General features: G+C 43.3%; 1 protein-coding gene across 6 annotated transcripts in view; it reads left to right on the top strand.

Annotated features, from left to right (window-relative positions):
• kdm6a (lysine (K)-specific demethylase 6A) overlaps positions 1 to 27,285 on the top strand; it is a 103,263-nt gene that overhangs the window by 19,983 nt on the left and 55,995 nt on the right. For 2 of the 6 annotated variants that reach the window (XM_082967040.1, XM_014164461.3), the window contains exons 6-9: positions 1,476 to 1,541; positions 6,044 to 6,164; positions 22,529 to 22,583; positions 23,390 to 23,424. In XM_082967040.1, coding sequence (XP_082823166.1) covers positions 1,476 to 1,541; positions 6,044 to 6,164; positions 22,529 to 22,583; positions 23,390 to 23,424 — 277 coding nt within the window. Of the gene's footprint in view, positions 1 to 1,475; positions 1,542 to 5,501; positions 5,620 to 6,043; positions 6,165 to 11,712; positions 11,851 to 22,528; positions 22,584 to 23,389; positions 23,425 to 27,285 lie in introns of those variants that run through there. The other 4 variants (XM_014164463.3, XM_014164466.3, XM_014164464.3 and 1 more) reach the window with 4 other exon arrangements.

Raw genomic sequence — 27,285 nt, 5'->3', positions numbered from 1 at the left:
CTGTGGTGGTCCTCATGAGAGCCAGTTTCATCATAGAGCTCAATGATTTTTGCGACTGCACTTTTCTGGATTGACTGACCTTCATGTCTTAAAGTAATGATGGGCTGTCGTTTCTCTTTGCTTTTTTGAGCTGTTCTTGCCATAATATGGACTTGGTCTTTTACCAAAGAGGGCGATCTTCTGTATACCATCTCTACCTTGTCACAACACAATTGATTGACTCAAACGCATTAAGAAGGAAAGAAATTCCACAAATGAACTTTTAACAATGCACACCTGTTAATTGAAATGCATTCCAGGTGACTACCTCATGAAGCTGGTTGAGAGAATGCCAAGAGTATGCAAAGCTGTTATCAAGGCAAACGGTGGCTATTTGAAGAATCTCAAATATAAAATATATTTTGATTTAACATTTTTTTGTTTACTACATGATTCCAAAAGTGTTATTTCATAGTTTTGATGTCTTCACTATTATTATACAATGTAGAAAATAGTAAAAATAAAAACTCTTGAATGAGGTGTTCTAAAACTTTTTAACTGGTACTGTGTGTGATATATTTTGTTTTATTTAACTAGGCAATTCAGTTAAGAACAAATTCTTATTTACAATGAAAGCCTAACCCAGATGACGCTGGGCAAATTGTGCCCGCCCTATTTGACTCCCAATCACAGCTGGATGTGATAAAGCCTGGATTTGAACCAGGTACTGTAGTGATGCCTCTTGCACTGAGATGCAGTGCCTTAGACCGCTGCGCCACTCGGGAGCCCATATATATATCACGGCTGGATGTGATAAATAAATATATATAATAAATAATAAATATATATAATAAATAAAATATATATATATATATATATATATATATATATATATATATATATATATATATATATATATATATATATAAAATATTTCCTAGATTTGACAGACACTTCAAAACCTTGTTTCTTACGACTTTCTTTTACTGTCCTTTTTGCCATTTATGAATGAGTTATTCAATGCGTTTCTATGGCTTTAGTGGTAATGGCCAAAATCAATATTTTATTCCAATTTTATTTTATATTATACCTAAAGTTGACTTAAAATTCAAAATCAGATAGCTAAATGATCCATAGTATGACCCTTCTTTAAAACCATTCCAGATGTCAGTTTAGCACCCCCCTCCCCCAACGTCTTAGACTAAGGGATTAAAACTATGGTTTTGGAGAGAGAGAATATGCACTGGTTTTTCCATTTTCAAGCAGCTAGAAAACAGTAGGAGAGGTGCCACTATAAATTACTAACTGAATAATTCAAATCACAAAAGTGATTTCCTACATTGCACCAGAGGAGTAGTAACTAAATTCCCTCCCTCCCCATATACCTGTGATGGGGAATGTATTACTGTACTTGGGTCCTTGTTGAGTAAGTGCTTTGCTGAGGCTGTGTAGTGCTGCTAGGTGTCTGTGGCATTGCCTGATATTGACTACTGTAGGTCCCCTTTCTCCCTGTCTAGGCCAGTGCAGCCCCCCTCAACAGAGGCCCAGGCAGGACAGAGAAGGTAGGCCCCCTCTATTAGTTTCCATAGGGAGTAATACTGCGAGGAGGTGTCTTTGATGCAACTGGCTGTCATCTTGTATCTAAATGTTGTCTAGGCAGTCATTATGCATCTACATGTTAGTTATTTTATCAAGAATAATGCAGCTAATGTTACTGCCATGATTAGGAGCCATATTGGATCTAAATGTTATAAAGCCAACAGTCAAGCCATCCGATCAGGTTATTTTCCATTTATGTTTTGCTTTTCTCCAAAAAGTATTGTTGGTAATGGGCAATGCACTGGCTGCCTGAGTTTTAGATCTAAGGTTCTTCTATTGGGTTTTAAATGCATGTCAGACATACTTTTAATTTATGTACCCAGTAGGTCCCTCAGGTCCTCTGGCACTGGCCTTTTAACTATCCCAAAACCTAGGACTAAGAGGCATGGAGAGGCATAGCCTGCCAGAGAACCCGAGGGGGGCTGAAACTGGGCACATTTAAGAGATCTTAAAACACATCTTTTTAGCTGTACTTTTCCTTAGTGTTTTTTAGTTTGTCCTTTTTGTTTTTTATCTTATGTTTGTTAAGTAATACAAATGTCAGCATTTATTTTCATTGTTTAAATTTTTTCCCCCCTGTAAAGCACATTGCGTTGCATTCCACATCTGAAGTGTGCTGTATAAATAAAGCTTGATTTAATGATTTAGATTGCATTGGGGGAGCCATCCATTAGCAATGTATACCACGAGCATGATGAGATGCTTAGGCCTTATTAAAAAGAAATGTGCTTTGCATCGGTCAACTCCAGCCATTCCATTAGCTTGTGAGGCATTCATCTATAACAGTAAATAGATACTTGCACACTTTTGAATGCTCCATTGTTTTAAGTGCAACTTTTTTGACCAGGAGATGTTTTTCAGTCTGGATGGGTGTACACAAGCTAGCCTACTTCTGAGCTGTGTTCGTCTACAACACCAACCCTAGTTCTGGTCCTTGCCTCCCCTGTCTTCTCCCCTGCCTTGACCTTGAGTGCCTCCAGTGCTGTCAGCCTGCCAAGTTTACATACACTACATGACCAAAAGTATGTGGACACCTGCTCTTCGAACATCACATTCCAAAATCATGGGCATTAATATAGAGTTGGTTCCCCCTTTGCTGCTATAACAGCCTCCACTCCTTCTGGGAAGGCTTTCCAGTAGATGTTGGAACATTGCTGTGGGGGACTTGCTTCCATTCAGCCACGAGCGTTAGTGAGGTCAGGCACTGATGTTGGGCAATTAGGCCAGGCTTGCAGTCTGCGTTCCAATTCATCCCAAAGGTGTCCGATGGAGTCAAGTTCTTCCACACCAACTTTGACCAACCATTTCTGTATGGACCTCGTTTTGTGCATGGGGACATTGTCATGCTGAAACAGAAAAGAGCCTTCCCCAGGCTTGTATGCGGCTGCTTGCTCCCGACGAACAGTTGTGCTGACGTTTCTTCCAGTGTTGCAACCAAGGACAGACGATTTTTACGAGCTACACGCTTCAGCACTCGGCGGTACCGTTCTATGAGCTTGTGTGGCCTACCACTTCGTGGCTGAGCCGTTGTTGCTCCTAGACATTTTCACTTCACAATAACAGCACTTACAGTTGACCAGCAGCTCTAGCAGGGCAGAAATTTGATGAATTGACTTGTTGGAAATCACTGAACAGTACCAGTCAAATGTTTGGACACACCTACTCATTCAAGGGTTTTTCTTTATTTTTCAAATTTTCTACATTTGAATCATTTAGTAACCAAAATTGTTAAAAACATCAGAATATATTTACAATTTTTCAAAGTAGCCACCGTTTGCCTTGATGACAGCTTTGCACACGATTGGCATTCTCTCAACCAGCTTCAAGAGGAATGCTTTGGGATGGGATGGCGTATCGCTGCAGGATGCTGTGGTAGCCATGCTGGTTAAGTGTGCCTTGAATTCTAAATAAATCACTGATGGTGTCACCAACAAATCACCCCTACACCATCACACCACCACCTCCATCCTTCATGGTGGGAACCACACATGCGCAGATCATCCGTTCACCTCTGCGTCTCATAAAGACACGGCGGTTGGAACCAAAAGTCTCAAATTTCGACTCCTCAGACCAAAGGACAGATTTCCACCGTTCTAATGCCCATTGCTCGTGTTTCTTGGCCCAAGCAAGTCTCTTCTTCTTATTGGTGTCCTTTTAGTAGTGGTTTCTTTGCAGCAATTTGACCATGACCTGATTCACACAGTCTCCTCTGAACAGTTGATGTTGAGATGTGTCTGTTACTGGAACTCTGAAGCTTTTTTTGGGCTACAATCTGAGGCTGGTAACTCTAATGAACTTATCCTCTGCGGCAGAGGTAACTCTGGTTCGTCCTTTCCTGTGATGGTCCTCATGAGAGCCAGTTTCATCATGGCGCTTGATGGTTTTTGCGACTGCATTTGAAGAAACTTTAAAAGTTCTTCACCTTTTCCGGATTGACTGACCTTCATGTCTTAGAGAAATGACAGTCCATCATTATTTTATGCTTATTTGAGCTGTTCTTGCCATAATACGGACTTGGTCTTTTACCAAATAGGGATATCTTCTGTGTACCTACCTTGTCACAACACAACTGATTGGCTCAAACGCATTAAGAAGGAAAGAAATTCCACCAATTGACTTTTAAGAAGGCACACCTGTTAATTGAAATGCATTCCAGGTGACTACCTCATGAAGCTGGTTGAGAGAATGCCAAGAGGCATAGGGTGGCTACTTTGAAGAATCTAAAATACAAAATATATTTTGATTTGTTCAACACTTTTTTGGTTACTACATGATTCCATATGCGTTTCATAGTTTTGATGTCTTTACTATTTTTCTACAATGTAGAAAATAGTAAAAATAAAGAAAAACACTTGAATGAGTAGGTGTGTCCAAACTTTTGACTGGTACTGTATATAGTATAGCCCTTCTCTCTCCCAGGGGAAGGGAGTTCCACATGGGGGGAGGGGGGCTACAGAGAAGCGGGTCATTTGGGTTTCTCCCTCAATGTAGGACATGTTGCATCACCAGCTAGAGACTTCAGAGGAATTCAGAGCTGAAAGATGTAATGTTACCTCATAGGGCCAGTGCAGTGGTCACCAATGGAGATCGGGGGAAAAACTTAGTTACAGATCGGGATATTATTTTTGAAGATATATCGTATTGTTTTGACAATATATCAAAATTATTTTTGCGCTAGTTGACTGTACCTGCACCAATTTTTTTTCAGCCCTTTTATTGCCATAACTGATCAAAAGTAGTTCTCTCTCTTATCTCTCTGCAGCAGACATGGTGAGCAATATGTTTGGAACATCAAATCGCAATAAAATCACAGTATCGAATTGCAATTATAATTTTTTTTTTTAACTAGGCAAGTCAGTTAAGAACAAATCATTTTTTACAATGACGTCCTACCCCTGCCAAACCCAGACGACGATGGGCCAATTGTGCGCAGCCCTGTGTATGGCAATACATGCTGTATCGGCACCAAAGTATAGTGATAATGTCGTATCGTTAGTTCCCTGGGAATTCCCAGTCCTAGTCACCAACATTGTTCCTGGAGAGCTACGGGGCTAGAGCAGGGGGTTATATTGCCTACGTCAGATTCATAATACAACACGACTTTGTCACTAATAGCTTAACTCTGGTATAATTGGGGTTCAGTCAGAGAACACTTGGTATTGTTTAGTGTTCTGCCTCATATCTGTCTGTCCTGTAGAAAGTATTCTCTGTTAGCTTGTCTGCCGTTTGCTCTGTGTCTCTGCCAATCTGTTCCAGCCTAGAGAAGCTGGAGCGCCTAGCTCTCTGGAGGGAACAAATGAACGAGAGCGGGAGGAAGGAAGGATTGGAACAGGGATAGGAGGGGGAGAGAGGCCAATGGGTTCAGAGTGCTTTGCTTCAGCACAGCAGCGCGTGTGTGTGTGTGTGCGCGTGCGTGCGTGCGAGCGAGCGAGCAGTGCACAGGCAGCCTCAGCAGTGAGATCAGTGTTTCTACTGTAGTCTCTCTTGCTGTGGCAGACCTCCGTGGTGACATACGATAGCCTTTGTTTTCACAACCGCACTGTGAGTGGATTTATTTGTGTACGTTGTTATAGTTGGTGTTTATTTGTAGGATATGTGTATAGGGAAGGGGTGGAGCAGTAGAGTGGAGTATGTTTGTTTTGTAGCCTATATGGGGTGTCTAATTTGTTTTTGTTTTATATCGTGGTGGTTGTGCGTGGGGGGTAATTTTGGTGACCGCGGTGCTTGCTCTTCTGCTCTTTCACTCACACTCACACAATTCAGGGATGCTCTAGCAATCAGAATCAACAGTCCTTTAGTTCTTTGCCATAGCTACTCGCTCTATTTTTATCCCAGGAAAAAAAGCACCCTCAGGTTATTTCCACACATTTTTGCTTTTGTGAATTAAAGTATTTTTTTTAAATGTGTCGTGTTTTGTTCCACCCTATGTTTAACCCTCTCCTCCTGTGTCTCTGTGTGTGTGCAGGGCGATAAAAGCGTTTCAGGAAGTGCTCTATATTGACCCCAGTTTCTCCCGAGCCACGGAGATCCACATGAGACTGGGCCTCATGTTTAAAGGCAACACAGATTATGAGTCAAGTCTAAAGGTATGTACTGCTAATACTGCTACTATTAGTACTACTGTTATTAGTACAACTGTTTCTACTACTACTATTAGTACTACTGCTGCTACTACAATAACTATTACAGCACAGTATAAGCCTAGGTATGTAGCATAGCTAGTACTGTACACACCCCTATGGACATTGCCTGCACACACAGCAGCCCTCCAGGACCAGGAGTGACCTAGTGCCCCAGTCCCTTGTGGCTCAGTTGGTAGAGCATGTCCTTTGCAAGGCCAGGGTTGTGGGTTTGATTCCCCACATGGGACCAGTATGAAAAAAGTATGAAAATGTATGCACTCACTACTGTAAGTCACTCTGGATAAGAGCGTCTGCTAATTGACTGAAATGTAATGTAAATATCAACAGGTCCCGTCCTCGGTAACTAATGGGGTTAGCAGCCTCTCTTCTACCTGTTCAAAACAGGTCCTTTATGACCCTACGGTAAAATATGAGACAGGCTATCTTCCCTGCTGGATTAAGTGTGAGAATAGTGTGTTGTTTGGTGGGTGTGTAGGCCTGTGTTGTGCCATTGACACCATAAGCCAGGGTGGCTCTCTGTTTCTATTCCCTTGTGAATGTATACTTTTGTTTTGTCCAGACCAGACAGAGAAATGCACACACCAACCTGAGGGCTTCTGACTCAGACAGTGTCGGAGCTGCCATACATTTGATAGGTGTTGAAAGGTGCTCTTATTCCCAGTAGAGCTCATAGAAGGGTTAGCTGTAGTAGTCTGTCTGCTTTTGACTGTTTCTGAGTACTTTTACAGCCAGCCTGGCTGTAACTATGGGTTTGCATGCAGTATATTTGCTAATGGTCATAGTCCTGAGGGATCTGTCCAAATAAGGCCACTTCAGCTGCAGCTTTCCCTCCCAGCTTGTTGAATTCCATCACCCTAGACAGTAGTGTTGTCACGATACCCGTATCGCGATACTACAATAGCAGATTTTCCTTGGCAATAAAAAAACAACAAGAAGCAGACTTATCTCTATGGCCTTTTAGCCTACTTTTGTAAAATATGATGTGCTATAGCTTGCAAATGAATCAAATGTGACTGGGTGACGACCTAAGGCATTTTATTTTCCAACATTTTCTAACATTATGAATGTTTTCTTCAAGAAATATAGTCCGCTTCATGTTTTGTTCCCTTTGCTTTGTTTCCCAGTACTAGATTGTGACTTACTGTAAATACCTGTTGTAGCTTCACTACATAGCTGGGTTGGCTGTGGATGGATACACATGTTTGTGTCTGATTCATGTGCTACTGAAAGAGGTCAGAGGAGCCATGTTCTCTCTGAAGTCCCAGACCTAGGGCAGCAACAGCACTATGTCTGGGAGTAAAGGGATACTTTGGGATTTTTCAAACTATTTTCCCGAAGTCCGATGAACTTGTGTATAAAAATGTTATGTCTCTGTGTCCAGTATGAAGGAAGTTAGCATGCTAGCAAATATCCATAGACTAGCATTGGCTCGCAAAACTACCTCTAACTTCCTTATACTGGACACCGAGACATAAAAATGGTATCCACGATAGGGTTGGGTGTTGTCCAGATTTTGATACATTCATAACTTTTCTGTACCATACCAGGGTATACTGTATTACTGAATGTGCACACAAGGGGCGCTATTTCCAAAATATATAATTTCATTTTTTTTATGCACAAAACTGTTTACGCAACAGGGATCCTGATCCAGTACGGGACTGAATGTCTCTGCTGTAACCAAAGAAGCTTGATCTTGACATCTAGCAAGTTAGCAGACCGAATGCATAGCTGGAGCCCTGAGCTGGATATAATTTGACAAATCTTAGATTTCTTATAGTTCTATTGAACTATCTATACTGAACAAAAATATAAACGCAAAGATTTTTACTAAGTTATAGTTCATATAAGGAAATCAGTCAATTGAAATAAATAAATTAGGCCCTATGTATTTCACATAACTGGGCAGGGGCGCAGCCATAGGCCCACCCACATGGGAGGCAGGCCCAGCCAATCAGAATGAGTTTCCCCCGACATAAAGGCTTTATTACAGACAGAAAAACATATCTAAAATGATGTTGGAGGCAGCTTATGGTAGGGAAATGAACATTAAATTCTCTGGCAAAAACTCTGGTGGACATTCCTACCAATTGCACGCTCCCTCAACTTGAGACAACTGTGACATTGTGTTGTGTGACAAAATGACACATTTTAGAGTCCTTTTATTGACCCCAGCACAAGATGCACCTGTGTAATGATCATGCTGTTTATTCTGTTTATTCAGTTTCTTGATATGCCACACCTGTCAAGTGGATGGATTATCTTGGCAAAGGAGAAATGTTCACTAACAGGGATGTAAACAAATGTGTGCACATAAGTTCAGTGAAATAAGCTTTTTGTGTGTGTGAAACATTTCTGGTCATGAAACATGGGTCCAACACTTTACATGTTGCGTTTTATATTTTTGTTCAGTGTATATATAAAATACACGTCTTAAAATGTAGACCAATCGATTGGTCGAAAGAACAGACAACTCAGTTGACATTGATTTTATTTATTTATTTGGGGACTAAGCTGTCCCTTACTAAAAAATTATCTTCGGTGACAGAGGCAGTCGTCTGTTCTTTCGACCAAATGATTGATTGAACATTTTAAACGGGTATTTTTCCATATATAGACGCATCGTATGTGCTTTAATCAAATCAACTATATGCACTGAGCTTGTCTGATGCTATAAGCACACTGTTTGATTCGATTGTGCCGATCTCAGACTTGCTGTTTTGTGTAAAAAAAATAATAATGAAAAATAAAATAAATGACCAGCGAGTGACTGTGACTAGGACCCGTAGTCCCTCTCTCATACCTGCTGCAGCGACCACCACAGAACATCAACAGTGTTTATCGTGTTGCTGAAGCGGCAACATAATTACAATCATTTCTGACGGTAAAGTTCTGTTACCAAAATCCCTCGTTTGTTTAGGAAAAACATTCCCTTTTCCCTTAACCTTTGCTCTCTTTACGTGACATGTGTATGCATCGATAGGGCCGGACCATAGCATATTATAATCACATTAATAAATTGGTTATAACAAACTCTGAACACCGTAACACGTGACAGCAAAATGGATGCAGAGGACGTGACAAATGAACATGAAACGGGGCTTGTTTACTGGTTGCTCAGAAGTTAAAGGGAGAGTCAGATGTGTGGAATAAATTTGACTAGTTGTGGAAAATACTGGAGATCAAGTGAGAGAAGGTAAGGAGCTGCTTGCATATTATGTGTCCCAAACAGGTGCTGTTAGATTACAATATCATTTTCCTGACCATTTTTGGAACAATGTAAACAACATTAAATACATTTAGCGTACAAGAGTTTTTTTGTTTTGGTTTAACCTTTATTACAGCAAAGACTAAAAACAATTGCATGAATTTGTGAATGCAATTGCCGAAATGGAACGGTTGATTTATTGTTTACGCTAATTATTCAAGGGTCGTTTTGATGTTGTCCGATTTAGGCATGGCTCGCAGTCAACGTTCCAATTCATCCCAAAGGTGTTCGATGGGGTTGAGGTCAGGGCTCTGTGCAGGCCAGTCATGTTCTTCCACACTGATCTTGACAAACCATTTCTGTATGGATCTCGCTTTGTGCACGGGAGCATTGTCATGCTGAAATAGGAAAGGGCCTTCCTCAATCTGTTGCCACAAAGTTGGAAGCACAGAATCATCTAGAATGTCATTTTATTATTCACATACACATGGTTAGCAGATGTTAATGCGAGTGTAGCGAAATGCTTGTGTGCTGTGGCGTTAAGATTTTCCTTCAATTGAACTAAGGGGTGTAACCTGAACCATGAAAAACAGCCCCAGACCATTATTCCTCCACCACACTTTACAGTTGGCACCATACAGTGGGGCAGGTAGCGTTCTCCTGGCGTCCGCCAAACCCAGAGTCATCCGTCAGACTGACAGATGGTGAAGCGTGATTCATCACTCCAGAGAATGCGTTTCCACTGCTCCAGAGTCCAATGGCGGGGAGCTTTACACCACTCCAACCGACGCTTGGCATTGCGCATGGTGATCTTAGGCTTGTGTGCGGCTGCTCGGCCATGGAAACCCATTTTTATGAAACTCCCGATGAACAGTTCTTGTGCGGACGTTGTCTCCAGAGGCAGTTTGGAACTCTGTAGTGAGTGTTGCAACCGAGGACAGGCAATTTGTACGCGTTACACACTTCAGCGGTCCCATTCTGTGAGCTTGTGTGGCCTACCACTTTGCGGCTGAGCCGGTGTTGCTCCTAGACGTTTCCACTTCACAATATCATCTATCTATCTAAAATCATACTGTCGGTATACGGTATATTGCTGAAGCTCATGCAAACTAGCCGCTTGCGAAAAGCACTCATTACATCACATCTGTGATCTCAATCTTGCTAGCTCCTATTTGTGCCTTTTCCTCTATTCCAAAGTAACGTTGTATACATACAGACATGTTAAGCTCCAACATTGGTACATTGTGGGAGGCAACCCTTTTTGTCTTGAGAGACTAGGAGCCATGGGGAGATTGTACCCAGGATGGGTTCTCTCAGACTGGTGAGATGGGCCGGGATGGACACCCTTCCCTGGGAGAGGAGGGGAAAGAGCCAGGTGTCTAGTGTTTCTGGTCCTGCACTGGCTCGCCCTTGATTGGCTGCTGACTGTGTGTGTGTACAAGAAGCAGTATTGAACTGAACAGGCTGCACACGTGCTGCACGTCCTCCCTTGCCTTAGTCACACACACTCCCCACTGAGCTCTACGGCACCCTGCCAGCCACACAGGCGTGCACACACACACACTGGCCCAGTTATCTATGGAGAGGAGGAGGCGGTGTGAGCAGAGAGAGAGAAAATAATAGGGTGGGGAGGAGAGATGGAGAGGGTATGAGTAGAGGGAAAAGAGGGATGAGAAGAAGGGAGGCTGAGTGATGAGCGTGTAAAGGAGGGGAGAGAGAAGGGAGGGGTGGAGACCTCAACGCATACGGCCATAGCGACAATTACTTTTCCTCCTTCCTGACAGCGGGGGGAGGAGGGAGGAAGGCAGTGGTAAGTTTGCTGGATGGAGAAAAGGCGTAGCCATAGTAACAGTTTAGAAATGCTGTTAGTATTTTCATGTAAAAGGAATCAATGAGCCAACCTATGGAAACACTCAGCCATTTTGCATAGAATTTATGTCTTGCCAGTTACCAACAGCTGTTACTGTACCTACAACACACACCTACCCCACAATGTAAGCTGTGAGAGAGGCAGAACAAGAGAGTCAGAGGGAGGATGAGAGTAATTGACCGGTGCATATTAGTCGGGTGATGAGAATCCTCCTTCCTGTGTGACCATAGAGAAGATTCTCAGCTGGAGGAGAGCGAGGGGGGGGGGGAGGAAGAGGAGAGAGGGTGTCTGCCTGCCTGCCTGGAGTTATCGTCATCTCTCTCTATTGCAGCCGTCTGCTCAATAGGAATCAGTGACACAGAGAACGGAGAGAGCGAGAGAGAGAGAAGGGGGGGGGAAAGGCAAGCTGACAATCCTGCTGCATTATCTGCCTGGTAGTGGAGTGATAGAGAGCTATAGAGGGAGGGAAAGGGAGAGAAGAAGAGGGCTGCTGGAGGATGAAATGGCGTTTAAGGGAGTTCCTGCACCGCACAAAAGGCTTGGCATGTATGGTAATGTATTGCGTTTGTTTGTATTTGATGTGGTGGTATATTCTCGATGTGTGTGTTATTGATTAGGTGTGTGTGGCTTTGAAGATATGTGTGTGTTTGACCCAGTTAAATCTCCCACTCCTCTGTTGGTGTGTGTGTGTGTGTGTGTGTGTGTGTGTGTGTGTGTGTGTGTGTGTGTGTGTGTGTGTGTGTGTGTGTGTGTGTGTGTGTGTGTGTGTGTGTGTGTGTGTGTGTGTGTGTGTGTGTGTGTGTGTGTGTGTGTGTGTGTGTGTGTGTGTGTGTGTGTGTAGTTAGCAGTGGCTCAGTCCCTGCCAGCCCTAACTGAGGCGAGAGAGGGAGGTTGGCTGAGCTGCCCTGATTTTTATATCTGACATTGACCGCTTCTGCTGCAAGGCCGATGATTCTTAACTGTGTGTGACACCTTATGTTTATTTTAGACCGCCGCCTCTGTCTGCAGCACCATGTTATGATGAGTTGTTGTGCCTGGTCTTGCTGCAGGAGCTTTGATTTGGGTTACATTCTCTTGCCTCCATTTTCTAGTGTTGCGTTACCAGTAGAGACTAAAAGTTAGTGTATGCGTATGGTACAGTATGTCCTTTCTAATGCAGTAAGCGATGCTCTGTAGATGTGTCCTAGTCACAGGCTGGTGAGATGGCGAGAAGACAGGACACTGATGCAAATCAAATAGTAGTCACATGTGCTGAATACAACCGGTGTAGACCTTACAGTGAAATGCTTACTTAGTAGCCCCTAAACAACAACCAACAAGCAGTTTTAAAAAATACAGATAAGAAATAAAAGTAACAAGTAATTAAAGAGCAGCAGTAAAATAACAATAGCGAGACTATGTACAGGAGGGTACCGGTACAGGATCAATGTGCGGGGCACCGGTTATTTGAGGTAATATGTACATGTAGGTAGAGTTATTAAAGTGACTATGCATAGATGATAACAACAGAGAGTAGCAGTGGTGTAAAAGAGGGGGGGCAATGCAAATAGTCTGGGTAGCCATTTGACTAGATGTTCAGGAGTCTTATGGCTTTGGGGTAGAAGCTGTTTAGAAGCGTCTTGGACCTAGACTTGGCGCTCCGGTACCGCTAGCCGTGCGGTAGCAGAGAGAACAGTCTATGACTAGGGTGGCTGGAGTCTTTGACAATTTTTCAAATCAAATCAAATGTATTTATATAGCCCTTCGTACATCAGCTGATATCTCAAAGTGCTGTACAGAAACCCAGCCTAAAACCCCAAACAACAAGCAATGCATGTGAAAGAAGCACGGTGGCTAGGAAAAACTCCCTAGGAAAAACTCCCTAGAAAGGCCAAAAACCTAGGAAGAAACCTAGAGAGGAACCAGGCTATGAGGGGTGGCCAGTCCTCTTCTGGCTGTGCAGGGTGGATATTATAACAGAACATGGTCAAGATGTTAAAATGTTCATAAATGACCAGCATGGTCAAATAATAATAATCATAGTAGTTGTCGAGGGTGCAACAAGCACGTCCGGTGAACAGGTCAGGGTTCCATAGCCGCAGGCAGAACAGTTGAAACTGGAGCAGCAGCACGGCCAGGTGGACTGGGGACAGCAAGGAGTCATCATACCAGGTAGTCCTGAGGCATGGTCCTAGGGCTCAGGTCCTCCGAGAGAAAGACAGAAAGAGAGAATTAGAGAGAGCATATTTAAATTCACACAGGACACCGGATAAGACAAGAGAAATACTCCAGATGTAACAGACTGACCCTAGCCCCCCGACACATAAACTACTGCCGCATAAATACTGGAGGCTGAGACAGGAGGGATCAGAAGACACTGTGGCCCCATCCGATGATACCCCCAGACAGGGCCAAACAGGCAGGATATAACCCCACCCACTTTGCCAAAGCACCGCCCCCACACCACTAGAGGGATGTCTCCAACCACCAACTTACCGTCCTAAGACAAGGCCGAATATAGCCCACAACGAACTCCGCCATGGCACAACCCAAGGGGGGGCGCCAACCCAGACAGGAAGACCACGTCAGTGACTCAACCCACTCAAGTGACGCACCCCTCCCATGGACGGCATGGAAGAACACCAGTAAGCCAGTGACTCAGCCCCTTTAAAAGGGTTAGAGGCAGAGAATCCCAGTGGAAAGAGGGGAACCGGCAAGGCAGAGACAGCAAGGGCGGTTCGTTGCTCCAGCCTTTCCGTTCACCTTCACACTCCTGGGCCAGACTATACTTAATCATAGGACCTACTGAAGAGATAAGTCTTCAGTAAAGACTTAAAGGTTGAGACTGAGTCTGCGTCTCTCACATTGGTAGGCAGACCATTCCATAAAAATGGAGCTCTATAGGAGAAAGCCCTACCTCCAGCCGTTTGCTTAGAAATTCTAGGGACAATTAGGAGGCCTGCATCTTGTGGCCGTAGCGTACGTGTAGGTATGTACGGCAGGACCAAATCGGAAAGATGGGTAGGAGCAAGCTCATGTAATGCTTTGTAGGTTAGCAGTAAAACCTTGAAATCAGCCCTTGCCTTAACAGGAAGCCAGTGTAGGGAGGCTAGCACTGGAGTAATATGATCAATTTTTTTGGTTCTAGTCAGGATTCTAGCAGCCGTATTTAGCACTAACTGAAGTTTGTTTAGTGCTTTATCCGGGTAGCTGGAAAGTAGAGCATTGCAGTAGTCCAGCCTAGAAGTAACAAAAGCATGGATTAATTTTTCTGCGTCATTTTTGGACAGAAAGTTTCAGATTTTTGCAATGTTACGTAGATGGAAAAAAGCTGTCCTTGAAACAGTCTTGATATGTTCTTCAAAAGAGAGATCAGGGTCCAGAGTAACGCCGAGGTCCTTCACAGTTTTATTTGAGACGACTGTACAACCATCCAGATTAATTGTCAGATTCAACAGAAGATCTCTTTGTTTCTTGGGACCTAGAACAAGCATCTCTGTTTTGTCCGAGTTTAAAAGTAGAAAGTTTGCAGCCATCCACTTCTTTATGTCTGAAACACAGGCTTCTAGCGAGGGCAATTTTGGGGCTTCACCATGTTTCATTGAAATGTACAGCTGTGTGTCGTCCGCATAGCAGTGAAATTTAACATTATGTTTTCGAATGACATCCCCAAGAGGTAAAATATATAGTGAAAACAATAGTGGTCCTAAAACGGAACCTTGAGGAACACCGAAATTTACAATTGATTTGTCAGAGGACAAACCATTCACAGAGACAAACTGATATCTTTCCGACAGATAAGATCTAAACCAGGCCAGAACTTGTCCATGTAGACCAATTTGGGTTTCCAATCTCTCCAAAAGAATGTGGTGATCGATGGTATCAAAAGCGGTACTAAGATCTAGGAGCACGAGGACAGATGCAGAGCCTCGGTCTGACGTCATTGAAAGGTCATTTACCACCTTCACAAGTGCAGTCTCAGTGCTATGATGGGGTCTAAAACCAGACTGAAGCGTTTCGTATACATTGTTTGTCTTCAGGAAGGCAGTGAGTTGCTGTGCAACAGCTTTTTCTAATTTTTTTGAGAGGAATGGAAGATTCGATATAGGCCGATAGTTTTTTATAATTTCTGGGTCAAGATTCGGCTTTTTCAAGAGAGGCTTTATTACTGCCACTTTTAGTGAGCTTGGTACACATCCGGTGGATAGAGAGCCGTTTATTATGTTCAACATAGGAGGGCCAAGCAGAGGAAGCAGCTCTTTCAGTAGTTTAGTTGGAATAGGGTCCAGTATGCAGCTTGAGGGTTTGGAGGCCATGATTATTTTCATCATTGTGTCAAGAGATATAGTACTAAAACACTTTAGTATCTCCCTTGATCCTAGGTCCTGGCAGAGTTGTGTAGACTCAGGACAATGGAGCTTTGGAGGAATACCCAGATTTAAAGAGGAGTCCGTAATTTGCTTTGTAATTTTTAGGGCCTCCCTCTGACACCCACTAGTATAGAGGTCCTGGATGGCAAGGAGCTTGGCCCCAGTGATGTACTGGGCCGTTCGCACTACCTTCTGTAGTGCCTTGCGGTCGGAGGCCGAGCAGTTGCCATACCAGGCAGTGATGCAACCGGCCAGGATACTCTCGATGGTGCAGCTGTAGAACCTTTTGAGGATCTGAGGACCTATGCCAAAACTTTTCAGTCTCCTGAGGGGGAATAGGTTTTGTCGTGCCCTCTTCACGACTGTCATTGTGTGCTTGGACCATGTTAGTTTGTTGGTGATGTGGACACCAAGGAACATGAAGCTCTCAACCTGCTCCACTGCAGCCCCATCGACGAGAATGGAGGTGTGCTCGGTCCTCTTTTTCCTGTAGTCCACAATCATCTCCTTTGTCTTGATCACTTTGAGGGAGATGTTGTTGTCCTGGCTCCAGACGGCCAGGTCTCTGACCTCCTCCCTATAGGCTGTCTCGTCATTGTCGGTGATCAGGCCTACCACTATTGTGTCATCGGCAAACTTAATGATGGTGTTGGAGTCGTGCCTGGCCGTGTAGTCATGAGTGAACAGGGAGTACAGGAGGGGGCTGAGCACGCACCCCAGAGGGGCCCCTGTGTTGAGGATCAACGTGGTGGATGTGTTGTTACCTACCCTTACCACCTGGGGGTGGCCCGTCAGGAAGGCCAGGATCCAGTTGCAGAGGGAGGTGTTTAGTCCCAGGGTCCTTAGCTTATTGATGAACTTTGGGGGCACTATGGTGTTGAACCCTGAGCTGTAGTCAATTAATAGCATTCTCACATAGGTGTTATTTTTGTCCAGGTGGGTAAAGGGCAGTGTGGAGTGCAACAGAGATTGCATCATCTGTGGATCAGTTGGGGCGGTATGCAAATTGGAGTGGGTCTAGGGTTTCTGGGATAATGGTGTTGTGAGCCATGACCAACCTTTCAAAGCACTTCATGGCTTCAGACGTGAGTGCTACGGGTCGGTAGTCATTTAGGTAGGTTACCTTATTGTTTTTGGGCACAGGCACTATGGTGGTCTGCTTTAAACATGTTGGTATTACAGACTAGGACAAGGAGAGGTTGTAAATGTCAGTGAAGACACTTGCCAGTTGGTCAGCGCATGCTCGGAGTGCATGTGCTGGTAATCCCTCTGGCCCTGCGGCCTTGTGAATGTTGACCTGTTTAAAGTAGAGGTCGACCGATTTATGATTTTTCAATACCGATTATTGGAGGACCAAAAAAGCCGATACCGATTAATCGGCTGGTTTTTATTTTATAATTTTTTTAGCTTTTATTGTAATAATGACAATTACATCTATACTGAATGAACACTTTTATTTTAACTTAATATAATACATCAATAAAATCAATTTTGCCTCAAATAAATAATGAAACATGTTCAATTTGGTTTAATTAATGCAAAAACAAAGTGTTGGAGAAGAAAGTAAAAGTGCATTATGTGCCATGTAAAAAAGCTAACGTTTAAGTTCCTTGCTCAGAACATGAGAACATATGAAAGCTGGTGGTTCCTTTTAACATGAGTCTTCAATATTCCCAGGTAAGAAGTTTTAGGTTGTAGTTATTATAGGAATTATAGGACTATTTCTCTCTATACCATTTGTATTTCATATATTTTTGACTATTGGATGTTCTTATAGGCACTTTAGTATTGCCAGTGTAACAGTATTGCTTCCGTCCCTCTCCTCGCCCGTACCTGGGCACGAACCAGGAACACATCGACAACAGCCACCCTCGAAGCATCGTTACCCATCGCTCCACAATAGCCACGGCCCTTGCAGTGCAACGGGAACACCTACTTCAAGGTCTCAGAGCGAGTTATGTCACCGATTGAAACGCTATTAGCGCGCACCACGCTAACTAGCTAGCTATTTCACATCGGTTCCACCAGCCTAATCTCGGGAGTTGATAGGTTTGAAGTCATAAACAGCTCATTGCTTGAAGCACAGCGAAGAGCTGCTGGCAAACGCACGAAAGTGCTGTTTGAATGGATGCTTACGAGCCTGCTGCTGCCTACCACCGCTCAGTCAGACTGCTCTATCAAATCATAGACTTAATTATAACATAATAACACACAGAAATATGAGCCTTTGGTCATTATTATGGTCAAATCCGGAAACTATCATTTCGGATTTTTAATATTTATTCTTTCAGTGAAATACGGAACCGTTCCGTATTTTATCTAACGGGTGGCATCCATAAGTCTAAATATTCCTGTTACATTGCACAACCTTCAATGTTATGTCATAATTACATAAGATTCTGGCAAATTAGTTTGCAACGAGCCAGGCGGCCCAAACTGTTGCATATACCCTGACTTTGCGTTCAATGAACGCAAGAGAAGTGACACAATTTCCCTAGTTTAATATTTCCTGCTAACCTGGATTTCTTTTAACAAAATCTGCAGGTTTAAAAAAATATACTTCTGTGTATTGATTTTAAGAAAGGCATTGATGTTTATGGTTAGGTACATTCATGCAACAATTGTGCTTTTTTTTGCATATGCGCTTTTGTTAAGTCATCCCCCGTTTGGCGAAATTGGTCTTCACACAGTTCGCAACGAGCCAGGCGGCCCAAACTGCTGCGTATAGCCTGACTCTGTTGCACAGAACGCAAGAGAAGTGACACAATTTCCATAGTTAAAAGAAATTCATGTTAGCAGGCAATATTAACTAAATATACAGGTTTAAAAATATATACTTGTGTATTGATTTTAAGAAAGGTGTTGATGTTTGTGGTTAGGTACACATTGGTGCAACGACAGTGCTTTTTTTGCGAATGCGCTTGTTAAATATCCGTTTGGCGAAGTAGGCTATGATTCAATGATAAATTGACAGGCACCGCATCGATTATATGCAACGCAGGACAAGCTAGATAAACTAGTAATATCATCAACCATGTGTAGTTAACTAGTGATTATGTTAAGATTGATTGTTTTTTATAAGATACGTTAAATGCTAGCTAGCACCTTACCTTGACTCCTTGCTGCAATCGCATAACAGGTAGTCAGCCTGCCACGCAGTCTCCTCGTGGAGTGCAATGTAATCAGCCATGATCGGTGTCCAAAAATGCCGATTACCGATTTGTTATGAAAACTTGAAATCGGCCCTAATTAATCCACCATTCCGATTAATCGGTCAACCTCTAGTTTAAAGGTCTTACTCACATCGGCGGCGGTGAGCGTGATCACACAGTCTCCCGGAACAGCTGGTGCTCTCATGCATGTTTCAGTGCTATTTGCCTCGAAGCGAGCATAGAAGTAGTTTAGCTCATCTGGTAGGCTCGTGTCACTGGGCTGCTCTCGGCTGTGCTTCCCTTTGGAGTCTGTAATGGTTTGTAAGCCCTGTCACATCTGACGAGTGTCAGAGCCGGTGTAGTACGATTCGATCTTAGTCCTGTATTGATGCTTTGCCTGTTTTGATGGTTCATCGGAGGGCATAGCAGGATTTCTTATAAGCTTCCGGGTTAGAGTCCAGCTCCTTGAAATCGGCAGCTCTAGCCTTTAGCTCAGTGCGGATGTTGCATGTAATCCATGGCTTCTGGTTGGGGTATGTACATATGGTCACTGTGGGGACGATGCACTTATTGATAAAGCCGGTGACTGATGTGGTGTACTCCTCAATGCCATCGGAGGAATCCCGGAACATATTCCAGTCTGTGCTAGCAAAACAGTCCTGTAGCTTAGCATCTGCTTCATCTGACCACTTTTTATTGATCTAGTCGCTGGTGCTTCCTGCTTTAAGTTTAGCTTGTAAGCAGGAATCAGGAGGCTAGAATTATGGTCAGATTTGCCAAATGGAGGGCGAGGGAGAGCTTTATGCGTCTGTGTGGAGTAAAGGTGGTACAGAGTTTTTTATTTTGTATCTTTTTTTAATTAGTTATTTTTTTTCTCTGGTTGCATTTAACATGCTGATAGAAATGAGGTGAAACGGATTTAAGTTTCCCTGCATTAAAGTCCCAGGCTACTAGGAGCGCCGCCTCTGGGAGAGTGCAGCCCATTCAATGCTGTCTTAGTGCCAGCCTCTGACTGAGGTGGTATGTAAACATCTACGAAAAATACAGATGAAAACTCTCGAGGTAGATAGTGTGGTCTATTGCTTATCATGAGATACTCTACCTCAGGCGAGCAGTAGCTCAAGACTTCCTTAGATATCGTGCACCAGCTGTTATTTACAAAAATACATTGTCCGCCGCCCCTTGTCTTACCAGACGCCGTTGCCCTATCCTGCCTGTACAGCGTATAACCAGCCAGCTGTATGTTGATAGTGTCATCATTCAGCCACGACTCCGTGAAGCATAAGATGTTACAATTTTGAATGTCCCGTTGGTAGCTTAGTCTTGCGCGTAGGTCATCTATTTTATTCTCCAAAGATTTCACGTTTGCTAGCAGAATGGAAGGATGTGGGTGTTTATTCGATCGACTACGAATTCTCAGAAGGCAGCCCGCCCTTTGGCCCCTTTTTCTCCGCCTCCTCTTCACGGGGATCTGTGCCTGTTCCTGAGAAAGCAGTATATCGTTTGCGTCGGGCTCGTCAGACTCATTAAAGGAAAAAAAGGATGCCAGTCCGTGGTGAGTAATCCCAGTCCTGATGTCCAGAATTTATTTCCGGTCATAAGAGACGGTAGCAGCAACATTGTACAAAATACGTTTCAAAAAATGATGCAAATAAATGAACAAAAAAACACAATCGGTTGGGGACACGTAAAACATCAGTCTTCTTCTCCGGCGCCATTTTTCTGCATGCTGCAGAAGTGTGTTATTTAACTATTTGTTTAGGCATTATAGTCATGGTGTATTTGTATAGGGGGATTATGCCATGGCCTTTATAGTGCTGCTGGCTGTTCTGTCTTTACTCCTTTACTTGTGCTGGAGAACTACAGTATGTGCAGGTTCTTGTTCCAGCCCAGCACTAACATCTGATGCCTAATGAAGGTTGTGATGAATCAGGTGTGTTAGTTAAAGCTGGGCTGGAACAAAAGCCTGTAGCTCTCCAAGACCAGGGTTGATGGCTTGAGGTCCAGATCATGTCTTCCTTCACATGCTTCCTGAAATGGCACTAAGGGCTGCAGCCACCAGAACAAGCAACTGAAACCAATAGAGACTACATGTTGAGACTGGGGCCTGCTGCCTGCCTCAGGTACAGGAGGGGGAGCTACTGCTCTTAACCAGCTGGCTGGACTGACTGACTGGTTGACTAGACTGTCTCCTGCAGATGGCTTTCTGCTTGGCTGACTAGCAGGGATTATTAGTTGGGATTGGGCCGTTTGTTGCTGAGGTGTCAGACAGGGCAGGATGAGGATCAAAGTGAAAGATTCAAATCTGCATCCTGTCCCAAAGCAATGAGTGTGGACTTGGCTTCCCTACTGGAAAGCTTGGTGGCCCTGAACTACCACCTGGCTCTGTGTTCTGGGTTAATCTCTCTGAGAGCCCTGGGTGGGGTTAACGGTTAGCCACAAGTTAACATTTGCAGTAGCATCCAGGCTAAACTCCCATCCGCCAAGCGTGAGCATTAGTGTCCAGGCTGTTCCTGAGTCCTGTCATCTGTGACAGACAGACAGTTACTACTGTAGGAAGAGGGAGGATTAAGTCTGTCCTTCCAAGGATGAATAGAAGGAATGTTCGCTTGGATAAGATGAATGGACATATGATGTGGTGAGATGAAGGATCGGAGGAGGATGAGGACATTCTGCAGGTCGCCTCTGTTATCCCCCTCCCCTTCTCTGTTTCTCTCCTCCTCTCTGTCATGTTGCTGCAGTGTAATGGGGTCGTTGATGCTGAGTTGAGGTGTGTGTTTAAAGGGCTGCTTTCTGCTGCAGTGAAAGACTGCTGCTCTGCTATGTCTGCTCCTGGTGTGTCTGTCTGAGTGACTAGCCTCCCCTTCACCTGGTGGGTGCACATCTGAAGAGACTGGATAGGTAAACATTATATGTCGAGGAGCCCTCTGGAAGGTTAGGTGAGGCTATCGCAATATTGGTTACACCTATCCAGTCTCATTCAGATTTACAAACGCTAGACTAGGGGAAGTTGGGAAAATGATATCATCCACAGAGAGTTGAGGAGACGTTACAGCAGGATCGTGGAGGCTAGTCCCATAGGCCAGGGGTTCTCAAACTTCTCCTCGTGGGACCCTCAGCCGTTCTATGTATTTGAACTATTCCACAGCTATAGCACACCTGATTTTTAAAATGGTCAACTAATCATCGAGCCTTTGACTAGGTGAATCTGATGAGTTAGTTCAGGGCTTCAACAAAATTGTGAAAAGTCTGGGGGTCCCCATGGAGAGGTTTGTGGACGCACTCTCTGTCTGTTGCCCTGTTAGACCATCCATTGGATCAATTCCACGTTATACTTTGTAGGCATACGTTTGTCAACCTGGAGGAACCAGACGTGTGTATCCTTCATGTAAAAGGCTGAACCTTTGTCATATAGGAACAAAGTTGCATGGAAACTGTCCAACATGACTTTCTCTCTCTCTCTCTCTCTCTCTCTCTCTCTCTCTCTCTCTCTCTCTCTCTCTCTCTCTCTCTCTCTCGTCTCTCTCTCTCTCTCTCTCTCTCTCTCTGTGTCTCTCTCTCTGTGTGTGTGTCTGTCTCTCTCTCTCTCTCTCTCTCTCTGTGTCTCTCTCTCTGTGTGTGTGTCTGTCTCTCTCTCTCTCTCTCTCTCTCTGTGTCTCTCTCTCTCTCTCTCTCTCTCTGTGTCTCTCTCTCTCTCTCTCTCTCTCTGTGTCTCTCTCTCTCTGCAGCATTTTCAACTGGCTTTGATTGACTCCAACCCCTGCACTTTGTCCAAAGCTGAAAGTAAGTAACATTACACCCCCATTTCTCTCTCTGCACGCCCGCGTGCACACACACAAACAGCATTCCTCTCCTGTTTGGTACCATCACTGAAGCCCCAATTCATTACCTCTCTCTCCTGTTCTCTCCCAGCATGTTGAGTTAGGTAGGCGAGCTGATGTGTTGCTGGATTATTACATATGACATTGTCAGGTTGACCATTTCTCAGTATTAACCACATAAGGAAAGGCCACAGAATGCTGGCTGGATATTTTTATCATTTGATTATTTCCTGCCAGTTGTCATGCCATTTCCCCACAGCCCATTTTCCTGAGCCAGGGGTTGTCAAGGAGACACACACGCGCGTGCACACACACACACACACACACACACACACACACACACACACACCACACACACACTCCAAATGCCTGCCTAAGACTGGGTTGCCTAGGAGACAGCATTAGGGGGGATCGGCATAAAGTACCTCACCAGAGTTGAGACTCTGACACACACACTTACATGTGAGCAGTTTCATCTACACACACACACTGGGGACCTAACCTCCCCCTCTCCCATCTGTAACCACACACCATGCAGACTACTTTGGTCTGTACCCATCTTTTCCCCACAGGGATACAGAAACAGTACATGGATTTATTTGCTATAGCTCTCTCTGTAAAAACATGTTTTTCTTCAATCATGAATTTCTGCCAGCTTCTGTTTTGGTTTCATCACTAGGGGGAAAGTGAAAGAGCACCCTATGTAAGTGATTATTCTCCTGTCCTGTGTATCAGTTTATATCTCTCGTTCTCTCTTTCTATTCACAGTTCAGTTCCACATCGCTCATTTATATGAGATTCAGGTAAGAAATCCATCCTTATTCCCTCCTCTTCTCTAGTGCTGGTAGTAAAGGCTGCACTGCTGTAGCAGCCAGGTTTTTACCTCAACTGGGTGCTACATATTGGTGGTGGGTCGGTTGAGTATGCCCCATGAAATGAAGAGCTTCTTTCTCCTTAGGAAATACAAATCTCTATATATTTATATTAGGGATGCACCGATATGACATTTTTGGTTGATTCCAATATTTTCCTTGCCCCAAAAAACGATATCGATAACTGATATTTGACATTTTTGCGGCCTTTTAAGCATTCTAGTTCAGTTAAATAGTTCTCACACACACGCTGACCATAAAGTAAATTTGTTGGCATTTACGTATGTCTCCATTACCAGTAAAACATAATCAAAACCTATTTATTTCATAAATATATATATAGTTGTAATACTGAATGAACAATGAACACTTTTATTTTAACTTAATAAAATCAATTTCGTCTCAAATAAATAATGAAACATGTTCAATTTGGTTTAAATAATGCAAAAACACAGTGTTGGAGAAGAAAGTAAAAGTGCAATACGTGCCATGTAAAAAGCTAATGTTTAAGTTCCTTGTTCAGAACATGAGAACATATGAAAGCTGGTGGTTTCTTTTAAAATGAGTCTTCAATATTCTCAGTTAAGAAGTTTTAGGTTGTAGTTATTATAGGAATTATGACGCTTTGACTATTTCTCTTTATACCATTTGTATTTCATATACCTTTGACTGTTGGATGTTTTTTTTAGGCACTTTAGTATTGCCAGCCTAATCTCGGGAGTTGATAGGTTTGAAGTCGTAAACAGCGCTGTGCTTCAAGCATTGCTAAGAGCTGCTGGCAAACACAGTAAAGTGCTGTTTGAATGAATGCTTACGAGCCTGCTGCTGCCTACCACTGCTTTATCAAATATCAAATCATAGTCTTAATTATAATAAACACACAGAAATATGAGCCTTTGGTCCTTAATATGGTCAAATCTGGAAACTATCATTTCAGAAACAAAACGTTTATTCTTTCAGTGAAATACAGAACCGTTCCATATTTTATTGAACGGGTGGCAACCCTAAGTCAAGATATTGCTGTTACATTGCACAACCTTCAATGGTATGTCAAAATTATGTAAAATTCTGGCAAATTAATTACGGTCTTTGTTAGGAAGAAATTGTCTTCACGCAGTTCTCAACGAGCCAAGTGGCCCAAACTGCTGCATATACCCTGACTCTGCTTGCACTGAATGCAAGAGAAGTGACACAATTTCCCTAGTTAATATTGCCTGCTAACATGCATTTCTTTTAAATAAATATGCAGGTTTAAAAAATTAAAAAATAGACTTCTGTGTATTGATTTTAAGAAAGGCATTGATGTTTATGGTTAGGTACATTTGTGCAACGATTGTGATTTTTTTCGCGAATGTGCTTTTGTTAAATGTTAAGTAGGCTGTGATTCGATGATAAATTAATAGGCACCGCTTTGATTATATGGAACGCATGACAAGCTAGTTAACCTAGTAATATCACCAACCATGTGTAGTTAACTAGTGATTATGTGAAGATTTTGTTTTACATAAGAAAAGTTTAATGCTAGCTAGCAACTTACCTTGACTCCTTGCAGCCACAAGGTCCTTTTGATGCTGCACTCGCGTAACAGGTGGTCAGCCTGCCACACAGTCTTCTCGTGGATTGCAATGTAATCGGCCATAATCTGCGTCCAAAAAGGCCGATTACCGATTTTGTTATGAAAACTTGAAATCGGCCCTAATTAATCGGCCAACCTCTACTGTGCTGTTTCGTTGTTCATTCTCAACCAGGATTTCATCATACATGTCAAGCAGGGAAGTTTCAGCTCTGTCTGTCGGTCTGTGGCCTCTCTTCCAGGGTGCGCACTGTCACTGTGTGCACCGAGGTGCACATCTTGTCCAGCTGTGTCTGTAACATTTCACATAAACCTTGTTTCTTGTCTGCATCGAAGTAGCGGTCCTTCTACCTAGCATTGAGCATGGTGGCGACACAGTAAAGAGGCTCAGAGAGAATGCCACCTAATCGCTTGTTCACAGCCTTGAGTTTTTTTGCAAGTTTTAACCCCACAGTCTGTGTTTGCAGTCTTGTTGAGCAGGCGTCTCAATGCCATGACAGAGGGTATCACGTCTGCTGCAGATGCAGTTTATGAGTTTATTTCTCGACTCAGTTGTTCGAATGTCGCTAGGAGTGTGTTTGTGTTTCCAAGTTGCAATACGGCTTTCCTCAATACAAAATCCTTGTCGACCCACTGTGCTGTAAGACTCAGCATGCTCATGGGGCTGACATCGCTGGTCCAAATGTCAGTCGTGAAGCTAATAGCAGTGACGCCCATAGCAAGTAGCTCATAGATGTGCGTTTCGGTAGGGCAACATCTGAAAAATAGCACCTACTTTGTCTACTTGGTAGTGTGTACCGGGGCTCAAGGTGCTCGACCAGTTGGCGAAAGCCAACATCATCCACGACAGGGAACGGTTGATTGTCAAGGGCAATGAATTCCATTCTTGGCGTTAACCTTTTCACACGTACCATCACACAGGTGTGATCATTCTACAGTGGTCCCTGTAGCGTACGATCAAACCAGTGTGATTAGAACCCTTATTTAGAACGGACCGTTTCGAATGATGCAACAATCAGCATTTTGAGCTGACCACACTGTTTTTACAGAAATATTTTGCACAAACACAGTCCTTACAAAGTTATATCCAGAATGTGAGCAGTTTATTTTTGGATGCAATGTTTAGACATTCACAGAAGTAGCTACAGCATAGCACAATCTTCCAAACCAGAAAAATGTAGGCTACATTTGTCCTAGCGCTAACTGAGGAAAGATTGACGTAACACAAGCAGTCATTTTTTATAAGTAACACAAGCAGTCATATTTGTATAACTCTCGGCTAACATAAACTACTATATGAATTGGCTAATAGAAATGACTATAATTAATCACATCACGGGTGAGCTCACCATTGATCGAAATAATTGAGTAAAACACTCTGGAAATCGAAAGTAATCCGACTATGGGTAGTTTCTGCGTGCTGCCATGCTTTTTTTCTCTCACAAAAACCAAAGATGATAAGACAAGATGAGTTTGGTCTGTTTATAGTATGTATGTTGGGTGTGTCGTCTACCATCGTTCACATCCCACCATTCATTTCCGGAGGTTCTCAAAAGAATTGTGAACCCTTACTCATCTCATTTTGTTATAACATCTTTGGTACCACAGACGATTACGTGAAACCCAGAATGCTTTGTCGCTCATCATAATCAGTACAAACTTCAACAACAAAAATGACACACATAATATGCGCCCATTACAATCTATGCAAGAATCGGAATGCATGATTTGTCAATAGAACTTGAAAACGTGAATAAAACAGTAAATATATAACTAATTACCACACAAAACATTTTGTAATAGTGATTTATTGATACAAGTGGCGCGTGCCGGCAGTCAATTACGTAACCTCTCACTTCCACTCTGAGCCATTCAGTGTTGTTGTTTATTTATGTTTATGTATATAGCTAGTGAGAAGATGTAGCATTTGCAATGTCTTTTCAAAGGAGAACTTACAAATGCGGAAATTCTGGAGATTTTCTTTTATGACAATGAGTCTGAGTATGAAAGTCAGGAATCAGATTCTGACAGTGAGGAGCTGCCCCCCAACCTTGTAGCCATTGAGAACCCTGAATCTGAGGACTCCTTGTCCGCTGATGAAGTCCCAGTTCCCTTTGAAGATGCTGGTGGTGATGGAGGTAGACCGACAGTGGATGAAGTACAGGAGTTCTGTGGTAGCTGGAAGGCTGCCAGTCATTTCACCCCTCCTGGCCCTGCTG

The sequence above is a fragment of the Salmo salar genome, chromosome 21 (assembly GCF_965601325.2).
Source record: "Salmo salar chromosome 21, fSalSal1, whole genome shotgun sequence".
Lineage (NCBI taxonomy): Eukaryota > Metazoa > Chordata > Actinopteri > Salmoniformes > Salmonidae > Salmo > Salmo salar.
Note: the sequence above shows the minus strand (reverse complement) of the source record. Positions and strands in the feature narration are given on the sequence as shown.